The following is a 23,097-nucleotide window of genomic DNA, read 5'->3' on the forward strand; positions in this document are numbered from 1 at the left end:
TAATTTATATTATTTACAACACTTTTAACTCTATTTAACTGTTTGAGAGAGTTGTCCAGTTGGCGAGTTTACATCCCTGTTTCTGGTTTCATTTGCCGTTGGAGCTTTGCAGCATCGCGCATATTCCAGCAACGAATTAGTGTTTCCAAAAAAGCCTTTCACGTAATCAGAAGTTCCACAATGCACCCATCCCTCTCTGTCAAAGTCAAGCCTCCACTTTCCTTCTGTCCGGCATCGAATTTCTCTCGAAGAAACACCCGTAAAAGCAAGAATTACGCCAAGGCAGTGTATGTTCTGAACCCACAGCCTCGTCACCGTACCTCCGTATCAAGAAACAGAGTCACCTCCTTTCAGTTGTTTTCCTTCTACAGAAACGCTGAACCATTACATAGGCAGGTAGGGTGTGGCCACTCGCCATTCCCATTAGGCTCCGGCCTCTGATACATTCTTGCTAACACAAAATGTCCAAGCCCCCCAAAACACTGCACTTGCAAATAGCCAACTGGTTTGCCTCCGGCCAGTTAAGATTCTTGACAGTTGTTTCATGAATGGTGCGTTCTGTCGTGATTGTGTTCATTGGCCCTGTAAAGCTCCTATGGGGAGTGGTCAATAAGCCACGTCCGACCTTGAAATTAAGAAACGCCGGCTCAGATGGTTGGGACATGTACTACGAATGCAGCCAGAGAGGATACCCAACGTTGCTCTTAAGTGGACGCCTGCAGGCAGAAGGAAAAGGGGGAGGCCCAAAACCACTTGGAGGAAGACGGCTGAGATTGAACTATGAACTAAGTGAGATGGGTCTGACATGGAGAGAGGCTCAGGTAATTGCGAAGGACAAGACTCGGTGGGGGGGGGGGGTCATTGTTGTGGCCCTCTGCTTCAATGGGGGCTATAAGGATCTATGATGATGATGATGATATATCAATACTCACACATGGCTACGATGCTTTATGGTTAAATTTGAAATTATTTTGTTTACAAAATCTCCCTTGAGACTTGTGAGACAAAGAAACCAGAACTGAGCCGAAAAAATTGACCATCAAGCCTCGGAGCCATGCCTGATTATTGATATATCGAACTCGGCCTATAAGTATGTATCATGTTTGTTTGCTCACGATTCACTTTCGAAAAGAAAAATGTAATCAGTGCAAGTTGGTTTTTTTGTGTTGTCCGTGGGAAGGTGGATAGAGGGTTTCAGATCCATTGACTTTGTCCTCGATATCACCGAAGCGAAGAAGTTAATCTTCTATTTGAGTTTAAAGAACCAGAACAGGACTAAAATATTGCTTGCGTAACCAAACCCCATGACAATTCGCACGCGTATCACGTTTGTCGTCGATCTTTAAGGGCGCCTGCTCTGCAGAACTTGTACTGACTCGTAGTTGTCGCTAATTGTAATCTAAAGGCTGCTCTATTCAGGTAAAGCTGTTCCCTGCTGTCAGAGATCTCCTTTCTTTTTGCTTTCGCTGAGCCAACGAGTACGTGAAAAGAGACCTCTGCGACAACATTGGACGGCGCTCTTCAAGCCGCATGCCCCATAATGTTTTTTTTTCTTTAAGGTCTATGTTTTTGTTTTCCTTTATTTCCTTTTTACAGTATCTTTTTTTATGCGTACTTGTTACATTAATTATTCCAAAATTACATTTATTAAACGCAAGCATGGCAAGAAATTATCTATAGCCACTTAAAAGTAATTCTTCATAAGCTCAAGTTCAAGTTCAAGTTTACTTTCAAAAATTACAGATAAATTTTACAATGAACCCTGCAAGCGTATGGCAATGCTAATCGAGGCGTGCAGTGTAATCTAGAGACAATATTAAGACAAAATAACACAATACAGACTGAAGAAACGTTGCATAATTGTTACAATATTATTAAAATAAGTGAATTTAAAAAAAACAAAAAATAAATTAAGATAATAATAATAATAATAATAATAATAAGTGAATAAATAAATAGAATAACACGAAATTATAGGGTACGATAGTAATGAATGAGTAGGCATCAACATAAGCATCTTCAACTCCGAGTACTGTAAGCAGAAATTTACTAATTCGTTTTTTGAATGGCCTTTTTTGTAAGCGCGCACCAGTCAGGATGAAAAGAGTCCCAGAAGTTTGTTCCAAAGTTTACAAAAGACTTCAACTGTAAGCTCAGTCGCGATTCGCTAACATAATAGCTGCCCAGAGCTGATGATCCTGTATTACATTTATGAATATTAGATGAACGATTTCTGAATGTTCCTCGGTACAGAATTATTAGCGATATCATGCATAAGGGTAGATCCTGTTTCAAAGTAAAGCATATCAATTGGCAGAATATTAGAAGAGACAAACAATGGGATAGTAAGAGATCTAGTATTACAAAAGAAAATAAGGCGGAGGGCTCGTTTTTGAAGAACAAGAATCTTCCTTAAATCAGACTGAGCAGCTTGGCCCCCAAACAGCTATACAATAATACATATGTGGAAATACGAGTGATCGATAAATTTGAAGAAGGGTGTTTAATGGTACATGGTGCCGCAACCTCGCTATTAAACCAACAATTTTACTCATCTTAGAAGCAATGTAATCAATGTGTTGTTTCCAAGTTAAGTGCTTGTCAATTAGGACCCCAAGAAATTTAACAAAATCCTTGCTTTGAAGAGCTGTTACAGAGCTTTCCATTTCTTGCGAAAAGAGACGAGTTTATTGGATATAAATACGCGAACTTTTCCAGTTTCGTATGTGTTTTTCAGAATTCTCTTAAGGTGGCTACAAGACGGTGTAATCTTCCATAAATGATCTTCCCTAAAATAATTACATTACTATGTTCACCATCACAATTAACAACATCTCGTAATTATGACCACCATAATATGAGTTCACAATCAAAATCGGGTGTAATATTTAATTTAACAACATCATACATGAGTGGCAATCAAATAACACTGTTGTATACCTAGCCTTTCACTCAACAAAACAAGCACTGTGATTGGTTTGTTCTTGGTCACGTGCCCCTGATCAAATTCAAATGTATCCCGATCGGGATACAATTCCACAATTGTTGCCCGCTCCGGATGGTTTGCTGCGATTGTTGACGGAAAAGTCTAAATATACAACAAAGCACTTAACGTCTGGTCCCTCGGGAAACTAGTTAGTTTTGTTTTCCTTCGAGTCCTGATGTTTGGAAAACAAAACTAACTGTTTCCCTAGGGACCATACATTAGGTGAATTAAAAAAAAAACCCGTAACTTCGTAAAAGATTAGTAAGATAAAGTCTCCAAAAACCGTTGTAGCAGTCATCAGTTACTCGTCTTAACCAATTTAATCCTAGGGCTTTAATCATGTTTTCATAATCAACCATTTTGATACCATCACAATCATAGGGCGCATAAGTAGAGCGTCTAGTGACTGATATGTTTGCTGACTGTAACTTGAGCCCGCTGTGTCTGGCGCATTCCTTTACAGTACAAGTCTACTGTTGTTAAGTGAGCCCACACAACATGAAGTATCACGTGAGAATTCAGTCGCTTTGTAACTGCCACGCATGCTCAACACCCATGGTAGAGGTCTCTTTCCCCACACTTGTCAGCCCAACGAACGCAAAAAGAAGGGAGATCTCTGCTAGCAGGGAGGCAAAGCAAACAAGTGAGTACCGGACTTGACCACGCACTTGTTGCTCAGTACGAACCGTGCAAAGCGGACCTGCATGGGATACGGTGATGAAATTTTATCAATGTCGAAGAAGAGGCTCATGTTAAAACGCTCGAAAACGAAAATGGATGAATGAACTAAATACATATTGATATCAATATCGGTAGGAAATAGTATTCTTCAAATATGAAAGATTAAATATAAAGGTATGTAAAAACTCTACTTAATTCAAAAGGTGCGCCTAGGGAAAGTAGTAGACCGACACCCTGAAAGCTTAACAGACCTTAACAATATTCAGTTTGAAGCGAAATTGTTTCAAAGTAGATGAGAATTTGTTAGTGAATTATACAATGTACAAAAGTATCGTAACGGAATAGTCAGACAAGTGCGGCGCAAATAGTTTATTTCCGAGTTCATGTCTGCCTCCTCTCAAAGGGAGTCTAAGTGCGAAGTTTTTTTATGGTAATTAGTTCTACTTAACATATGAATAAAAAGCTTTGTACTAAAATGGTCAAAGTTTGGCAAAGTGCATAGCTAACCGGATCAGTAAGGGTTATTGACCTGGAGCGAGAGGATATACGTGATATATTCCCCTCGTGCCGAGCCCGAGGGCGTATAAACTTATTTCTCAGTTCGTTAGGTTTTCTACCTATAAAAAAATTCTCTCGAGGATTACTATGCAATAAGGTCTTGGAAGCAATGAGCAACTTTGAAGAAGAATTGCTTTTAACCCAAAGCAGCTTTTCCGGGTCTTTGGAAGCTGGTTCTCGAAAGTTGGATTTCCTTTGTGAATAGGACCAGTCAGACGCCCAGCCAGCATGCAGGGAGCATGTTCAGACTTAGTGAAACACAGTGCTGTCTCGGATTTATTTGACTTTAACACCCCTGGAGAATTATAATTTCGCATAATGTTAATTGAATGTTGACATTTCGTCTGTGAAATTGCATGATGATTGGTACGTTCGATGACATTTATAAAAGTCTTTGATATTTCCAAAAACTGTTAGAAACAGTTTTCCGTATGTGGTGGCAAAGTAACTTCAGTTATAAAGACAGATCATAACATTCGTTAATCCTTAGCTATCTTTGCATCTGCAAAGCCTGATTCGGAAACGCGAGGGCTTGATTCAGCTTGTCATGTCCTGAGAGGCTATTTGTATGGGCTTGTAGTTGTATATGTTGCGGTTTAATTTTATTTTTGGCTTGAAAAGTTCATTTTTTTCAAACCAGTATAAATTTTTCAAACTGTTTTTTTTTTTTTAGAACACTGCCCACTTTAACATATTTGATATCTTCCTGTAATTAATTTTATGGAGTATATTTAAAATAAACTAGAGAAATCATTTTAGGATTATTATGATGGATTGTTATCTCTGATGCTATCAAAGTCAATAATAGTTATTTATGCATGTGAACAAGATTTTTAGTGTTTAGGGTTAAATGCTCAGCTTAAACAGATAAGTCTAAGCTCTCAATTAGGTTTACGTAGTTATTTGAAACAGTAAGCATTTCAGGAAGTGTATGGCAACTGCAGACTGCCTACAAATAGCGCTGATAAGAAGTGTTCAAGTCTATAAAGCACCTATTTGAAATAGCGCTGAGAAACAGTATTTAAATCTATGCAACCATTTTAAAACGGTTAGCTTTTACTACCATTCTCGTCACCAGAGCCTCGGGTCGACTCAAGGCTCTGGGAAACTGTATGCCAAAAATTGGCTATTTGAACCTTACGGCGCCTGCTCACTCCTTGTGCTAACATGGATGCACCAATTAGAGAGGCTTTTGATTGTTCTTCACGAAAACCAATGAGAAGACACTTTGTTTCAGGGTTTCCCAGAGCTCTTCTCTCCCTCAGTCAAGAGAAGAGCTCTGGGGTCGAGATTGCTTTTACTACGAGTTACGGTTAATCTGCGGTGTGCAAGTGTCAGACACTGCATTCTAGGTAAGGGACTGGCACGCATTGTGGTGATTGGAGTAATCACTTATTTGCAATGTTTAGTCTAAAACAACCGTTCTCTTGGTTTTTGGGTTAAGAATATCGGCTCATGGTTGGTGGAAATAAATAATTCGTTCAGATGTAGGATAAAGGAGTTTTTTTAACAAGCAAGGCCGTGTCAACTAAGCAACAAGTTTCTCCTAACGAAGCGTTGCCATGCCTAGTTAGTTTGAAAGAAACTATTTCTTTAATTTCAATGGAATTTATTTCTTTACTTCCCTTAATACATGCATCGCCTACGATTTGATTGGTTTTCCCTGCAGTGTAGTCTCGTTTTGTTCTCTGTAATTCTCTCTATGGATTTGATTGTTTTTTGTCCTCCAAGAATTTAGACCTACAATAGAAAAAAAGAAAATCTACTTGATAACAGTGCTCACCTCTATTTTCTATAACGTACTCACTTCTATTTTCACACTGACATTTTACAGTTAAAACCTTTAAGCGCCGGGACTGCAGAACACTACTTTAGCTTCCTGTAATCAAATCTGTCTTCCAAGGGCTTCCGAAGCTTAGTCTTAAGATGTACTTACTGTCATTAATATCAAAGGGACTACTTCACATTATTAAGACGTGAACATCTACGTTGACAGCAACAAACACTTTAATGACCATTTACTTGGTTGCCAGTTTGACAATCCCAGTCGGAAAATGAGTAATATTTTTCTTTTTTTTTTCTTTTTTTTTCTTGGAACGTCAATTGAAAAAGACAGGCGGTGAAAAATAAATATCTGGAATCTTAAAAGCGACGAGTAATGGACTTTGACAACAATCTATCGCCCATCGAGCCGAAATCAAAGTGAGCTGTATTTCTAATATTTTACCAAGTGTGCTGTTATGTAGAACACTGAAACCAAATGGAAAATTCTCTGGTAACTTATGGGTTCAACAAAGACAGAAAAGGAATCAAACATCTTAAGGGGATCTGTGATCTCTGTTGTCTGGCTGTTTGTATTTATTTGTACTCAACTCCGCTGCACAGTCTTCAGGTAAAAAAAATAATTGGAAATGTGACAGCCAAGAATTATTTCAAAGAAAGCTTGTCGTCTATTTTTGCTTCATTATTCAAGGAAAAGGTTCTTCATGGAAAGGGTTTGATTCTGAAATTTATTTTGTTGCAATTGACACGATTGAGTTTCTCGTCTTCACGCCGGTAATGAAATAGGACGGTGTTTTTGCCTGTAATAGCAAATATGTTGTTTGTTTAGAAAAATATTTCGCTGGAAAAGGTGGCCTTTATGAATTCATCATGTTGTGTAATATGCCAGCTTAACTGGATAGTCTTTATGGCAATAGTAAATCATTTTCGTGTCAAAATGAGGTTAGCGTCTTTCTGTTGTGTTAACTTAATTAAATATACCATGCGGCCTCGTATTTACCGTCTGCCGCAAACTTGATTTCCACTCTCAAAATTACATCCAGAACCTACTTTTTGCGTAGAATAATCTTTTAGAATGATGTTCTTGTCTTCTGTGGTGATACTTGACGATTCGGGAACATTTTGTGAAAAAATATTTATAACGGGTACCACGCGTAACTTGATCGCCCGAACTTGCCCGGTTATGCATAACATCCACTTGGCCTTTTGACGTACCATTGAAAAAAACTGGTAAAATATTCGCGGACTGGTCGATTTCTCTGAAACTTGAAAGGATGATTGCTAACGAATATAACTAAACTAAAAACTCCTGAGTTAAGCATGAGAATTCGACGAAGAGGTAAATGCGACTAAATTTGTTGTGTGCTTTGCTGTTTTTGTGATTTGATTGTTGTGCAAATTTTGACAGAGAATATTAAATTATGAAAAAATAACTACGGATAGCTCGTTAAAAAATCTTTATTTTTAGCAGTTATTTGAACATAAAAGATGCAACGCATGACGAGAGATAACATTTTTCTTAATATTAATCTTTATAGAAGAAAAGTTTCGCGGGAATCGGGACGCGATGAAAATGAGTTAACAAATTTGCATACCTGCGTTGAAATGTGATACGCGAGGAGACAGGAATTTTATTTCTCTGACGACAAATGATTTTGCCACTGAAGTGTAAAATGAAGTTTATTTGGGAAGCCGACAATATTTTACTGGCTAGTGCGAAGATTGTTTACAAGAAACTCACGCTTTTTTGTGAATTTTGAGTGTCATGAAATTACATCATTTGCGTGATATATACCAAATATACCAAAGCTTCAAAAACTAGAAGACAATGGGACAGGACATTACGAAATATTAAAGGTGTGAACGTGTGAGCCAAAGGGCCTCTGCTGGCGCGACATGCGGGTGACCATCAAATGGTCTTAACGACCCCCCCACTTGAAAAAATTAAGTGCCTTCTGTCTTTGTGAAACACATACGAAGGGCAACCCAGTGTACGCCTTATGGAACGTCTAGTTTAAATTAGGGTTTCGAAAGCAACATGACATCAGTGGCAAATGATCAACGTACTGATGGTATCAGTATTCTAAAGATAAGGTAGGTTTTGCGTTTTTCAATTTTTCCTTAGTAGCTCCAGGTTTAAAAATCTGTTTTCAGTTATTCATCCACACAAATTTTGCGTAAAACCTCACGGCAAATTCCCGACACGGGGGAAAAAGCGGCATAAACTTTAAACGATACTTTATCCGACAGAAAATGTACTTAAGTTAGTAAACTGGGCCACTTCGTAAGCTCACCTTTCTTTTTCTTGGGCATAAGTTACTCCCCTCACTCATCCACTTTCTATTTCTAAAGAAAAAAAGATAAATTTCCATCATTGGCGACAGTTGTAGTTGTAATTGAAAACGTTTTGACACCTGATCCTTGTCCATAATCTATTTTATTTAAGATATGTTTTTACTTTACAAGTTTTTTCGTAAACTTGGCAGGCAAAAATGGCATTCAAAAACGTAAATTCAAATCAGATTCAGGGTAAACGGGGAAATCAAACGGACAAACACCACCTTTTAACTTACGACGCTATATTAAACTGGTAGCCGAGTATAATTTTTAGCCAATATCGTATGTAAAGCTTCACCATCACCATTCCTGACACCAGAATGTTCAGCTTTCTAGATAAATGCCGTTTTTCCTAAAGCATCTCTTACTCCTTTTTCAAGGATAATTTCCCTTAACGTTGGATTAATTTATAATTTAGTTTATAATAAGGCGATGGAAAAAAAATTTGATTACCTTGTTTGCAGCCATAGACTTCTACTCTCATTGATATGTGGCTGTGCCAAGTGGCAGGTCGGAATCGTATGTAACGCGCCACGATTGGATTTTTTAGTTTGTGATAGATGATTGAATTTTGATCGCTATTTGCAGTAAATTCCTAAATGGGAAAAAAAGATGACATATAGTGATTAACAGAACGAAAATTTTTGCTGACTGGCTAAAGAATTCATGATCCAAAGCACAAGAAATGAGAGATACAAGGAAGAAAAGTCCACCGCGTGTTGATAATGTACACATGATATCCAATCAATAAAAACTGGAAGTTTGAGTAGGAGATTTGAAAAATGGAGGAAAAAGTGTCCTTGGTAGGAATGTTTGAATGGGGAATGACAACACCTATCTGGCAACGTCAGAACGCTTGGAAGCCTACTACACTGGAAGACGTACTTCAGAAATTGATACAAACCGCAACGAAATGTTGTTTCCAGTGTCGCGTTTCCTTAAGGACCTGTCTCGTGGACGTAGTGGGGATTTATATTAAAATAAATAAAGAAAAAAACAAAACAAAACAGAAGGCAAGTATTTCCTTCAGAGCACGTTTTGACGAATTGCTTATCATCACATCTTACCTTGTCAACGGTCTGTCCTTGTACCCTGTAGTATCGGAAGGTAACTCCATCGTTACTGTATTGAAGTTTGTACTTTGTAACCCATTGGTTACCCTGATTCCTTCCTTGTGAAGCTACAGCCGTCACTTTAGTGTAGGATGCTTGCAGATCAATCTGCAACCATTGATTCTTATCGTTTTTCCTTGCTGACCAGGCACCTTGTTTTATTCCTGACTTTTGGAAGTTTAGTCTTCCCTGGATGGCGGCGTGATTTAGGTCCCACTCAGAAGACGCTTGTATTTGCGCATCTTTGATTGCGCCAAATTCCATGCCAAAAGGTTGTTGACATTCTGGTTTTCAAATTGAGATAAAAAGTTGTGATCAGAAACAGTCTTTGCATGTCCACATTCTTTGAAAGTAACAGAGCTACTTCAAGTCGTTAGAAAGTTAGTAGTAATGTCACTAGTTTTAAATATAAAAACAGCAAATTAATACTGGAAATCGAACATTTCCGGCTCATTTAATGGAATTAACTTTTGTCTTTGCAGTAACTAACTGACTGAGATGGTTATGTAACTTGCAGATCACGGATAGAAAATTAAATTAAAGTTCCTAGATTCAACTATAAAGAAAACGATTTACAGATCGAACAATTTCCTTAAACTCAGTAAAAGGGTTTCATCAAATAAACATCGCTTGCTTAAGTGCCATCTTCAGCGTCATCTTTGCGCCATTATGCACATCTAAGGCACTCTGGAAATTGCACCTCACCCTCAGTGTATCTCATTTACCTATACGTGGGATGCCATAGGCAGGTCATCCTGAAATGCAGCCGTGTTAGCTTCAACCGAAGTTGCATGAGGTTGTTACCCACGTGCTTGTTTTCATCTTAAAAGTTATTAAACCTTTTTAGATAAGGTTACTACTGAGATTGGTGGCATCTTAGATGACTTGATTTGGTAAATAAAAGACATATGATGTAGTAGTATTTGAAAACGTTTTGACACCTTAACCTTGTCCAGAATCTATATTACTTATCCTAAGTTTTTACTTATCGAGCTTTTTCATTAGCTTGGTCGGCACTAAGGGCATTCAAAAAGGGAAAATCAAATCAGAATCAGGGTCAACCGGGAAATATAACAAAAAAGCACCCTATTTTACCCTACAACGCCTTATCAAGTGGAGGGAGAATATAATTTTTAGCCAATCTTCGCATGTAAACCTGGACCATCACCGTTACTGACACCAGAATGCTCAGCTTTCAAGAAAAATGCTGTTTTTCCTTAATTGTCTCTACACCTTTTTTAAAAATATATTTCCACTTAACTTTGGAGGATTTAATAATTTTGTTTATTGCAGAGACGATCGAAAAAAATCATGTTACCTTGTTCACAGCCATAGACTTCTACTCTCATTGATATGTGGCTGTGCCAAGTGACCGGTCGGAATCGTATATAACGCGCCAGGATTAGATTTTTTAGTTTGTTATAGATGATTGAATTTTGATCGCTATTTGCAGTAAATTCCTAAAAGGAAAAAAAAGATGACATATAGCGATTAAGAGAACAAAAATTTTTGCTGACTGGCTAAAGAATTCATGATCCAAAGCACAAGAAATGGGAGATACAAGGAAGAAAAGTCCACCGCGTGTTGATAATGTACACATAATATCCAATCAATAAAAACTGAAAAATTGAGTAGGAGATTTGAAAAATGAAGGAAAAAGTGTCCTTGGTAGGAATGTTTGAATGGGGAATGACAACACCTATCCGGCACCGTCACAACGCTTGGAAGCTTACTACACTGGAAGACGTACTTTAAAAATTTATACAAACGGCAACGAAATGTCGCGTTTTTCTTACCTGTCTCGTAAAAGTAGTGGGGATTCATATTAAAATAAATAAAGAAAAAAACAAAACAAAACAGAAGGCTAGTATTTCCTTCAGAGCACGTTTTGACGAATTGCTTATCATCACATCTTACCTTGTCAACGGTCTGTCCTTGTACCCTGTAGTATCGGAAGGTAACTCCATCGTTACTGTATTAAAGTTTGTACTTTGTAACCCATTGGTTACCCTGATTCCTTCCTTGTGAAGCTACAGCCGTCACTTTAGTGTAGGATGCGTGCAGATCAATCTGCAACCATTGATTCTTATCGTTTTTCCTTGCTGACCAGGCACCTTGTTTTATTCCTGACTTTTGGAAGTTTAATCTTCCCTGGATGGCGGCGTGATTTAGGTCCCACTCAGAAGACGCTTGTATTTGCGCATCTTTGATTGCGCCAAATTCCATGCCAAGAGGTTCTTGACATTCTGGTTTTCAAATTGAGATAAAAAGTTGTGATCAGAAACAGTCTTTGCATGTCCACATTCTTTGAAAGTAACAGAGCTACTTCAAGTCGTTAGAAAGTTAGTAGTAATGTCACTAGTTTTAAATAAGTAGACAGCAAATCAATACTGGAAAGCGACCATTTCCGGCTCATTTAATGGAATTAACTTTTGTCTTTGCAGTAACTAACTGACTGAGATGGTTATGTAACTTGCAGATCACGGATAGAAAATTAAATTAAAGTTCCTAGATTCAACTATAAAGAAAACGATTTACAGATCGAACAATTACCTTAAACTCAGTAAAAGGGTTTCATCAAATAAACATCGCTTGCTTAAGTGCCATCTTCAGCGTCATCTTTGCGCCATTATGCACATCTAAGGCACTCTGGAAATTGCACCTCACCTTCAGTGTATCTCATTTACCTATACGTGGGATGCCATAGGCAGGTCATCCTGAAATCCAGCCGTGTTAGCTTTAACCGAAGTTGCATGAGGTTGTTACCCACGTGCTTGTTCTCATCTTAAAATTTATCAAACCTTTTTAGATAAGGTTACTACTGAGATTGGTGGCATCTTAGATGATTTGATTTGGTAAATAAAAGACAGACGATGTAGTAGTATTTGAAAACTTTTTAACACCTTAACCTTGTCCATAATCTATATTATTTATCCTAAGTTTTTACTTCACGAGTTTTTTCATTAGCTTGGCCGGCACTAAAGGCATTAAAAAAGAGAAAATCAAATCAGAATCAGGGTAAACCGGAAAATATAGCGAAAAAGCACCGCATTTTACCCTACGACGCCTTATCAAGTAGAGGGAGAGTATAATTTTTAGCCAATCTTCGCATGTAAACCTGGACCATCACCGTTACTGACACCAGAATGCTCAGCTTTCTAGATAAATGATGCTTTTCCTAAATTGTCTCTACACCTTTTTTTAAAATATATTTCCACTTAACTTTGGAGAATTTAATAATTTTATTTATTGTAGAGACGATGGAAAAAAATCATGTTACCTTGTTCACAGCCATAGACTTCTACTCTCATTGATATGTGCCTGTGCCAAGTGACCGGTCGGAATCGTATGTAACGCGCCAGGATTGGATTTTTTAGTTTGTGATAGATGATTGAATTTTGATCGCTATTTGCAGTAAATTCCTAAATGGGAAAAAAAGATGACATATAGTGATTAACAGAACGAAAATTTTTGCTGACTGGCTAAAGAATTCATGATCCAAAGCACAAGAAATGAGAGATACAAGGAAGAAAATTTCACCGCGTGTTGATAATGTACACATGGTATCCAATCAATAAAAACTGGAAGTTTGAGTAGGAGATTTGAAAAATGGAGGAAAAAGTGTCCTTGGTAGGAATGTTTGAATGGGGAATGACAACACCTATCTGGCACCGTCAGAACGCTTGGAAGCTCACTACACTGGAAGACGTACTTCAGAAATTGATACAAACGGCAACGAAATGTTGTTTTAACTGTCCCGTTTCCTTACCTGTCTCGTACACGTAGTGGGGATTCATATTAAAATAAATAAAGAAAAAAACAAAACAAAACAGAAGGCTAGTATTCCGTTCAGAGCACGTTTTGACGAATTGCTTATCATCACATCTTACCTTGTCAACGGTCTGTCCTTGTACCCTGTAGTATCGGAAGGTAACTCCATCGTTACTGTATTGAAGTTTGTACTTTGTAACCCATTGGTTACCCTGATTCCTTCCTTGTGAAGCTACAGCCGTCACTTTAGTGTAGGATGCTTGCAGATCAATCTGCAACCATTGATTCTTATCGTTTTTCCTTGCTGACCAGGCACCTTGTTTTATTCCTGACTTTTGGAAGTTTAGTCTTCCCTGGATGGCGGCGTGATTTAGGTCCCACTCAGAAGGCGCTTGTATTTGCGCGTCTTTGATTGCGCCAAATTCCATGCCAAGAGGTTCTTGACATTCTGGTTTTCAAATTGAAATAAAAAGTTGTGATCAGAAACAGTCTTTGCATGTCCACATTCTTTGAAAGTAACAGAGCTACTTCAAGTCGTTAGAAAGTTAGTAGTAATGTCACTAGTTTTAAATAAGTAGACAGCAAATCAATACTGGAAAGCGAACATTTCCGGCTCATTTAATGGAATTAACTTTTGTCTTTGCAGTAACTAACTGACTGAGATGGTTATTTAATTTGCAGATCACGCAAAAAAAAAATTAAATTGAAGTTCCTAGATTCAACTATAAAGAAAACGATTTACAGATGGAACAATTTGCTTAAACTCAGGAAAAGGATTTCATCAAATAAACATTGCTTGCTTAAATGCCACCTTCATCGTCATCTTTGCGCCATTATGCACCTCTAAGGCACTCTGGAAATTGCACCTGACTTTAAGTGTAACTCATTTACCTATACGTGGGATGCCATAGGCAGGTCATCCTGAAATCCAGTCGTGTTAGCTTCAACCGAAGTTGCATGAGGTTGTTACCCATGCACGTGCTTGTTCTCATCTTAAAATTTATTAAACCTTTTTAGATAAGGTTACTACTGAGATTGGTGGCATCTTAGATGATTTGATTTGGTAAATAAAAGACAGACGATGAAGTAGTATTTGAAAACTTTTTGACACCTTAACCTTGTCCATAATCTATATTATTTATCCTAAGTTTTTACTTCACGAGTTTTTTCATTAGCTTGGCCGGCACTAAGGGCATTAAAAAAGAGAAAATCAAATCAGAATCAGGGTAAACCGGGAAATATAGCGAAAAAGCACCGCATTTTACCCTACGACGCCTTATCAAGTGGAGGGAGAGTATAATTTTTAGCCAATCTTTGCATGTAAACCTGGACCATTACCGTTACTGACACCAGAATGCTCAGCTTTCTAGATAAATGCTGTTTTTCCTAAATTGTCTCTACACCTTTTTTAAAAATATATTTCCACTTAACTTTGGAAAATTTAATAATTTTATTTATTGTAGAGACGATGGAAAAAAATCATGTTACCTTGTTCACAGCCATAGACTTCTACTCTCATTGATATGTGCCTGTGCCAAGTGACCGGTCGGAATCGTATGTAACGCGCCAGGATTGGATTTTTTAGTTTGTGATAGATGATTGAATTTTGATCGCTATTTGCAGTAAATTCCTAAATGGGAAAAAAAGATGACATATAGTGATTAACAGAACGAAAATTTTTGCTGACTGGCTAAAGAATTCATGATCCAAAGCACAAGAAATGAGAGATACAAGGAAGAAAATTCCACCGCGTGTTGATAATGTACACATGGTATCCAATCAATAAAAACTGGAAGTTTGAGTAGGAGATTTGAAAAATGGAGGAAAAAGTGTCCTTGGTAGGAATGTTTGAATGGGGAATGACAACACCTATCTGGCACCGTCAGAACGCTTGGAAGCTTACTACACTGGAAGACGTACTTCAGAAATTGATACAAACGGCAACGAAATGTTGTTTCCACTGTCCCGTTTCCTTACCTGTCTCGTACACGTAGTGGGGATTCATATTAAAATAAATAAAGAAAAAAACAAACAAAACAGAAGGCTAGTATTCCCTTCAGAGCACGTTTTGACGAATTGCTTATCATCACATCTTACCTTGTCAACGGTCTGTCCTTGTACCCTGTAGTATCGGAAGGTAACTCCATCGTTACTGTATTGAAGTTTGTACTTTGTAACCCATTGGTTACCCTGATTCCTTCCTTGTGAAGCTACAGTTGTCACTTTAGTGTAGAATGCTTGCAGATCAATCTGCAACCATTGATTCTTATCGTTTTTCCTTGCTGACCAGGCACCTTGTTTTATTCCTGACTTTTGGAAGTTTAGTCTTCCCTGGATGGCGGCGTGATTTAGGTCCCACTCAGAAGACGCTTGTATTTGCGCATCTTTGATTGCGCCAAATTCCATGCCAAGAGCTTCTTGACATTCTGGTTTTCAAATTGAAATAAAAAGTTGTGATCAGAAACAGTCTTTGCATGTCCACATTCTTTGAAAGTAACAGAGCTACTTCAAGTCGTTAGAAAGTTAGTAGTAATGTCACTAGTTTTAAATAAGTAGACAGCAAATCAATACTGGAAAGCGAACATTTCCGGCTCATTTAATGGAATTAACTTTTGTCTTTGCAGTAACTAACTGACTGAGATGGTTATTTAATTTGCAGATCACGCAAAGAAAATTAAATTGAAGTTCCTAGATTCAACTATAAAGAAAACGATTTACAGATGGAACAATTTGCTTAAACTCAGGAAAAGGATTTCATCAAATAAACATTGCTTGCTTAAATGCCACCTTCATCGTCATCTTTGCGCCATTATGAACATCTAAGGCACTCTGGAAATTGCACCTGACTTTCAGTGTAACTCATTTACCTATACGTGGGATGCCATAGGCAGGTCATCCTGAAATCCAGTCGTGTTAGCTTCAACCGAAGTTGCATGAGGTTGTTACCCATGCACGTGCTTGTTCTCATCTTAAAATTTATTAAACCTTTTTAGATAAGGTTACTACTGAGATTGGTGGCATCTTAGATGATTTGATTTGGTAAATAAAAGACAGACGATGAAGTAGTATTTGAAAACTTTTTGACACCTTAACCTTGTCCATAATCTATATTATTTATCCTAAGTTTTTACTTCACGAGTTTTTTCATTAGCTTGGCCGGCACTAATGGCATTAAAAAAGAGAAAATCAAATCAGAATCAGGGTAAACCGGAAAATATAGCGAAAAAGCACCGCATTTTACCCTACGACGCCTTATCAAGTGGAGGGAGAGTATAATTTTTAGCCAATCTTTGCATGTAAACCTGGACCATTACCGTTACTGACACCAGAATGCTCAGCTTTCTAGATAAATGCTGTTTTTCCTAAATTGTCTCTACACCTTTTTTAAAAATATATTTCCACTTAACTTTGGAAAATTTAATAATTTTATTTATTGTAGAGACGATGGAAAAAAATCATGTTACCTTGTTCACAGCCATAGACTTCTACTCTCATTGATATGTGCCTGTGCCAAGTGACCGGTCGGAATCGTATGTAACGCGCCAGGATTGGATTTTTTAGTTTGTGATAGATGATTGAATTTTGATCGCTATTTGCAGTAAATTCCTAAATGGGAAAAAAAGATGACATATAGTGATTAACAGAACGAAAATTTTTGCTGACTGGCTAAAGAATTCATGATCCAAAGCACAAGAAATGAGAGATACAAGGAAGAAAATTCCACCGCGTGTTGATAATGTACACATGGTATCCAATCAATAAAAACTGGAAGTTTGAGTAGGAGATTTGAAAAATGGAGGAAAAAGTGTCCTTGGTAGGAATGTTTGAATGGGGAATGACAACACCTATCTGGCACCGTCAGAACGCTTGGAAGCTTACTACACTGGAAGACGTACTTCAGAAATTGATACAAACGGCAACGAAATGTTGTTTCCACTGTCCCGTTTCCTTACCTGTCTCGTACACGTAGTGGGGATTCATATTAAAATAAATAAAGAAAAAAACAAACAAAACAGAAGGCTAGTATTCCCTTCAGAGCACGTTTTGACGAATTGCTTATCATCACATCTTACCTTGTCAACGGTCTGTCCTTGTACCCTGTAGTATCGGAAGGTAACTCCATCGTTACTGTATTGAAGTTTGTACTTTGTAACCCATTGGTTACCCTGATTCCTTCCTTGTGAAGCTACAGCCGTCACTTTAGTGTAGGATGCTTGCAGATCAATCTGCAACCATTGATTCTTATCGTTTTTCCTTGCTGACCAGGCACCTTGTTTTATTCCTGACTTTTGGAAGTTTAGTCTTCCCTGGATGGCGGCGTGATTTAGGTCCCACTCAGAAGACGCTTGTATTTGCGCATCTTTGATTGCGCCAAATTCCATGCCAAGAGCTTCTTGACATTCTGGTTTTCAAATTGAAATAAAAAGTTGTGATCAGAAACAGTCTTTGCATGTCCACATTCTTTGAAAGTAACAGAGCTACTTCAAGTCGTTAGAAAGTTAGTAGTAATGTCACTAGTTTTAAATAAGTAGACAGCAAATCAATACTGGAAAGCGAACATTTCCGGCTCATTTAATGGAATTAACTTTTGTCTTTGCAGTAACTAACTGACTGAGATGGTTATTTAATTTGCAGATCACGCAAAGAAAATTAAATTGAAGTTCCTAGATTCAACTATAAAGAAAACGATTTACAGATGGAACAATTTGCTTAAATTCAGGAAAAGGATTTCATCAAATAAACATTGCTTGCTTAAATGCCACCTTCATCGTCATCTTTGCGCCATTATGCACATCTAAGGCACTCTGGAAATTGCACCTGACTTTCAGTGTAACTCATTTACCTATACGTGGGATGCCATAGGCAGGTCATCCTGAAATCCAGTCGTGTTAGCTTCAACCGAAGTTGCATGAGGTTGTTACCCATGCACGTGCTTGTTCTCATCTTAAAATTTATTAAACCTTTTTAGATAAGGTTACTACTGAGATTGGTGGCATCTTAGATGATTTGATTTGGTAAATAAAAGACAGACGATGAAGTAGTATTTGAAAACTTTTTGACACCTTAACCTTGTCCATAATCTATATTATTTATCCTAAGTTTTTACTTCACGAGTTTTTTTTCATTAGCTTGGCCGGCACTAAGGGCATTAAAAAAGAGAAAATCAAATCAGAATCAGGGTAAACCGGGAAATATAGCGAAAAAGCACCGCATTTTACCCTACGACGCCTTATCAAGTGGAGGGAGAGTATAATTTTTAGCCAATCTTTGCATGTAAACCTGGACCATTACCGTTACTGACACCAGAATGCTCAGCTTTCTAGATAAATGCTGTTTTTCCTAAATTGTCTCTACACCTTTTTTAAAAATATATTTCCACTTAACTTTGGAAAATTTAATAATTTTATTTATTGTAGAGACGATGGAAAAAAATCATGTTACCTTGTTCACAGCCATAGACTTCTACTCTCATTGATATGTGCCTGTGCCAAGTGACCGGTCGGAATCGTATGTAACGCGCCAGGATTGGATTTTTTAGTTTGTGATAGATGATTGAATTTTGATCGCTATTTGCAGTAAATTCCTAAATGGGAAAAAAAGATGACATATAGTGATTAACAGAACGAAAATTTTTGCTGACTGGCTAAAGAATTCATGATCCAAAGCACAAGAAATGAGAGATACAAGGAAGAAAATTCCACCGCGTGTTGATAATGTACACATGGTATCCAATCAATAAAAACTGGAAGTTTGAGTAGGAGATTTGAAAAATGGAGGAAAAAGTGTCCTTGGTAGGAATGTTTGAATGGGGAATGACAACACCTATCTGGCACCGTCAGAATGCTTGGAAGCTTACTACACTGGAAGACGTACTTCAGAAATTGATACAAACGGCAACGAAATGTTGTTTCCACTGTCCCGTTTCCTTACCTGTCTCGTACACGTAGTGGGGATTCATATTAAAATAAATAAAGAAAAAAACAAACAAAACAGAAGGCTAGTATTCCCTTCAGAGCACGTTTTGACGAATTGCTTATCATCACATCTTACCTTGTCAACGGTCTGTCCTTGTACCCTGTAGTATCGGAAGGTAACTCCATCGTTACTGTATTGAAGTTTGTACTTTGTAACCCATTGGTTACCCTGATTCCTTCCTTGTGAAGCTACAGCCGTCACTTTAGTGTAGGATGCTTGCAGATCAATCTGCAACCATTGATTCTTATCGTTTTTCCTTGCTGACCAGGCACCTTGTTTTATTCCTGACTTTTGGAAGTTTAGTCTTCCCTGGATGGCGGCGTGATTTAGGTCCCACTCAGAAGACGCTTGTATTTGCGCATCTTTGATTGCGCCAAATTCCATGCCAAGAGCTTCTTGACATTCTGGTTTTCAAATTGAAATAAAAAGTTGTGATCAGAAACAGTCTTTGCATGTCCACATTCTTTGAAAGTAACAGAGCTACTTCAAGTCGTTAGAAAGTTAGTAGTAATGTCACTAGTTTTAAATAAGTAGACAGCAAATCAATACTGGAAAGCGAACATTTCCGGCTCATTTAATGGAATTAACTTTTGTCTTTGCAGTAACTAACTGACTGAGATGGTTATTTAATTTGCAGATCACGCAAAGAAAATTAAATTGAAGTTCCTAGATTCAACTATAAAGAAAACGATTTACAGATGGAACAATTTGCTTAAATTCAGGAAAAGGATTTCATCAAATAAACATTGCTTGCTTAAATGCCACCTTCATCGTCATCTTTGCGCCATTATGAACATGTAAGGCACTCTGGAAATTGCACCTGACTTTCAGTGTAACTCATTTACCTATACGTGGGATGCCATAAGGAAGGTCATCCTGAAATCCAGTCGTGTTAGCTTCAACCGAAGTTGCATGAGGTTGTTACCCATGCACGTGCTTGTTCTCATCTTAAAATTTATTAAACCTTTTTAGATAAGGTTACTACTGAGATTGGTGGCATCTTAGATGATTTGATTTGGTAAATAAAAGACAGACGATGAAGTAGTATTTGAAAACTTTTTGACACCTTAACCTTGTCCATAATCTATATTATTTATCCTAAGTTTTTACTTCACGAGTTTTTTTTCATTAGCTTGGCCGGCACTAAGGGCATTAAAAAAGAGAAAATCAAATCAGAATCAGGGTAAACCGGGAAATATAGCGAAAAAGCACCGCATTTTACCCTACGACGCCTTATCAAGTGGAGGGAGAGTATAATTTTTAGCCAATCTTTGCATGTAAACCTGGACCATTACCGTTACTGACACCAGAATGCTCAGCTTTCTAGATAAATGCTGTTTTTCCTAAATTGTCTCTACACCTTTTTTAAAAATATATTTCCACTTAACTTTGGAAAATTTAATAATTTTATTTATTGTAGAGACGATGGAAAAAAATCATGTTACCTTGTTCACAGCCATAGACTTCTACTCTCATTGATATGTGCCTGTGCCAAGTGACCGGTCGGAATCGTATGTAACGCGCCAGGATTGGATTTTTTAGTTTGTGATAGATGATTGAATTTTGATCGCTATTTGCAGTAAATTCCTAAATGGGAAAAAAAGATGACATATAGTGATTAACAGAACGAAAATTTTTGCTGACTGGCTAAAGAATTCATGATCCAAAGCACAAGAAATGAGAGATACAAGGAAGAAAATTCCACCGCGTGTTGATAATGTACACATGGTATCCAATCAATAAAAACTGGAAGTTTGAGTAGGAGATTTGAAAAATGGAGGAAAAAGTGTCCTTGGTAGGAATGTTTGAATGGGGAATGACAACACCTATCTGGCACCGTCAGAATGCTTGGAAGCTTACTACACTGGAAGACGTACTTCAGAAATTGATACAAACGGCAACGAAATGTTGTTTCCACTGTCCCGTTTCCTTACCTGTCTCGTACACGTAGTGGGGATTCATATTAAAATAAATAAAGAAAAAAACAAACAAAACAGAAGGCTAGTATTCCCTTCAGAGCACGTTTTGACGAATTGCTTATCATCACATCTTACCTTGTCAACGGTCTGTCCTTGTACCCTGTAGTATCGGAAGGTAACTCCATCGTTACTGTATTGAAGTTTGTACTTTGTAACCCATTGGTTACCCTGATTCCTTCCTTGTGAAGCTACAGCCGTCACTTTAGTGTAGGATGCTTGCAGATCAATCTGCAACCATTGATTCTTATCGTTTTTCCTTGCTGACCAGGCACCTTGTTTTATTCCTGACTTTTGGAAGTTTAGTCTTCCCTGGATGGCGGCGTGATTTAGGTCCCACTCAGAAGACGCTTGTATTTGCGCATCTTTGATTGCGCCAAATTCCATGCCAAGAGCTTCTTGACATTCTGGTTTTCAAATTGAAATAAAAAGTTGTGATCAGAAACAGTCTTTGCATGTCCACATTCTTTGAAAGTAACAGAGCTACTTCAAGTCGTTAGAAAGTTAGTAGTAATGTCACTAGTTTTAAATAAGTAGACAGCAAATCAATACTGGAAAGCGAACATTTCCGGCTCATTTAATGGAATTAACTTTTGTCTTTGCAGTAACTAACTGACTGAGATGGTTATTTAATTTGCAGATCACGCAAAGAAAATTAAATTGAAGTTCCTAGATTCAACTATAAAGAAAACGATTTACAGATGGAACAATTTGCTTAAATTCAGGAAAAGGATTTCATCAAATAAACATTGCTTGCTTAAATGCCACCTTCATCGTCATCTTTGCGCCATTATGCACATCTAAGGCACTCTGGAAATTGCACCTGACTTTCAGTGTAACTCATTTACCTATACGTGGGATGCCATAGGCAGGTCATCCTGAAATCCAGTCGTGTTAGCTTCAACCGAAGTTGCATGAGGTTGTTACCCATGCACGTGCTTGTTCTCATCTTAAAATTTATTAAACCTTTTTAGATAAGGTTACTACTGAGATTGGTGGCATCTTAGATGATTTGATTTGGTAAATAAAAGACAGACGATGAAGTAGTATTTGAAAACTTTTTGACACCTTAACCTTGTCCATAATCTATATTATTTATCCTAAGTTTTTACTTCACGAGTTTTTTCATTAGCTTGGCCGGCACTAAGGGCATTAAAAAAGAGAAAATCAAATCAGAATCAGGGTAAACCGGGAAATATAGCGAAAAAGCACCGCATTTTACCCTACGACGCCTTATCAAGTGGAGGGAGAGTATAATTTTTAGCCAATCTTTGCATGTAAACCTGGACCATTACCGTTACTGACACCAGAATGCTCAGCTTTCTAGATAAATGCTGTTTTTCCTAAATTGTCTCTACACCTTTTTTAAAAATATATTTCCACTTAACTTTGGAAAATTTAATAATTTTATTTATTGTAGAGACGATGGAAAAAAATCATGTTACCTTGTTCACAGCCATAGACTTCTACTCTCATTGATATGTGCCTGTGCCAAGTGACCGGTCGGAATCGTATGTAACGCGCCAGGATTGGATTTTTTAGTTTGTGATAGATGATTGAATTTTGATCGCTATTTGCAGTAAATTCCTAAATGGGAAAAAAAGATGACATATAGTGATTAACAGAACGAAAATTTTTGCTGACTGGCTAAAGAATTCATGATCCAAAGCACAAGAAATGAGAGATACAAGGAAGAAAATTCCACCGCGTGTTGATAATGTACACATGGTATCCAATCAATAAAAACTGGAAGTTTGAGTAGGAGATTTGAAAAATGGAGGAAAAAGTGTCCTTGGTAGGAATGTTTGAATGGGGAATGACAACACCTATCTGGCACCGTCAGAACGCTTGGAAGCTTACTACACTGGAAGACGTACTTCAGAAATTGATACAAACGGCAACGAAATGTTGTTTCCAC

General features: G+C 37.6%; 1 protein-coding gene across 1 annotated transcript in view; it reads right to left on the reverse strand.

Moving 5' to 3' along the window:
* Window positions 1–23,097, reverse strand: part of LOC138024427 (uncharacterized) — a 308,112-nt gene that overhangs the window by 278,620 nt on the left and 6,395 nt on the right. Inside the window, 15 exon segments of the mRNA XM_068871629.1 lie at window positions 8,798–8,939; window positions 9,412–9,740; window positions 10,775–10,916; window positions 11,374–11,702; window positions 12,737–12,878; window positions 13,347–13,675; window positions 14,716–14,857; window positions 15,325–15,653; window positions 16,692–16,833; window positions 17,301–17,629; window positions 18,670–18,811; window positions 19,279–19,607; window positions 20,649–20,790; window positions 21,258–21,586; window positions 22,625–22,766. Coding sequence (XP_068727730.1) covers window positions 8,798–8,939; window positions 9,412–9,740; window positions 10,775–10,916; window positions 11,374–11,702; window positions 12,737–12,878; window positions 13,347–13,675; window positions 14,716–14,857; window positions 15,325–15,653; window positions 16,692–16,833; window positions 17,301–17,629; window positions 18,670–18,811; window positions 19,279–19,607; window positions 20,649–20,790; window positions 21,258–21,586; window positions 22,625–22,766 — 3,439 coding nt within the window.

The sequence above is a fragment of the Montipora capricornis genome, chromosome 11 (assembly GCF_036669925.1).
Source record: "Montipora capricornis isolate CH-2021 chromosome 11, ASM3666992v2, whole genome shotgun sequence".
NCBI lineage: Eukaryota > Metazoa > Cnidaria > Anthozoa > Scleractinia > Acroporidae > Montipora > Montipora capricornis.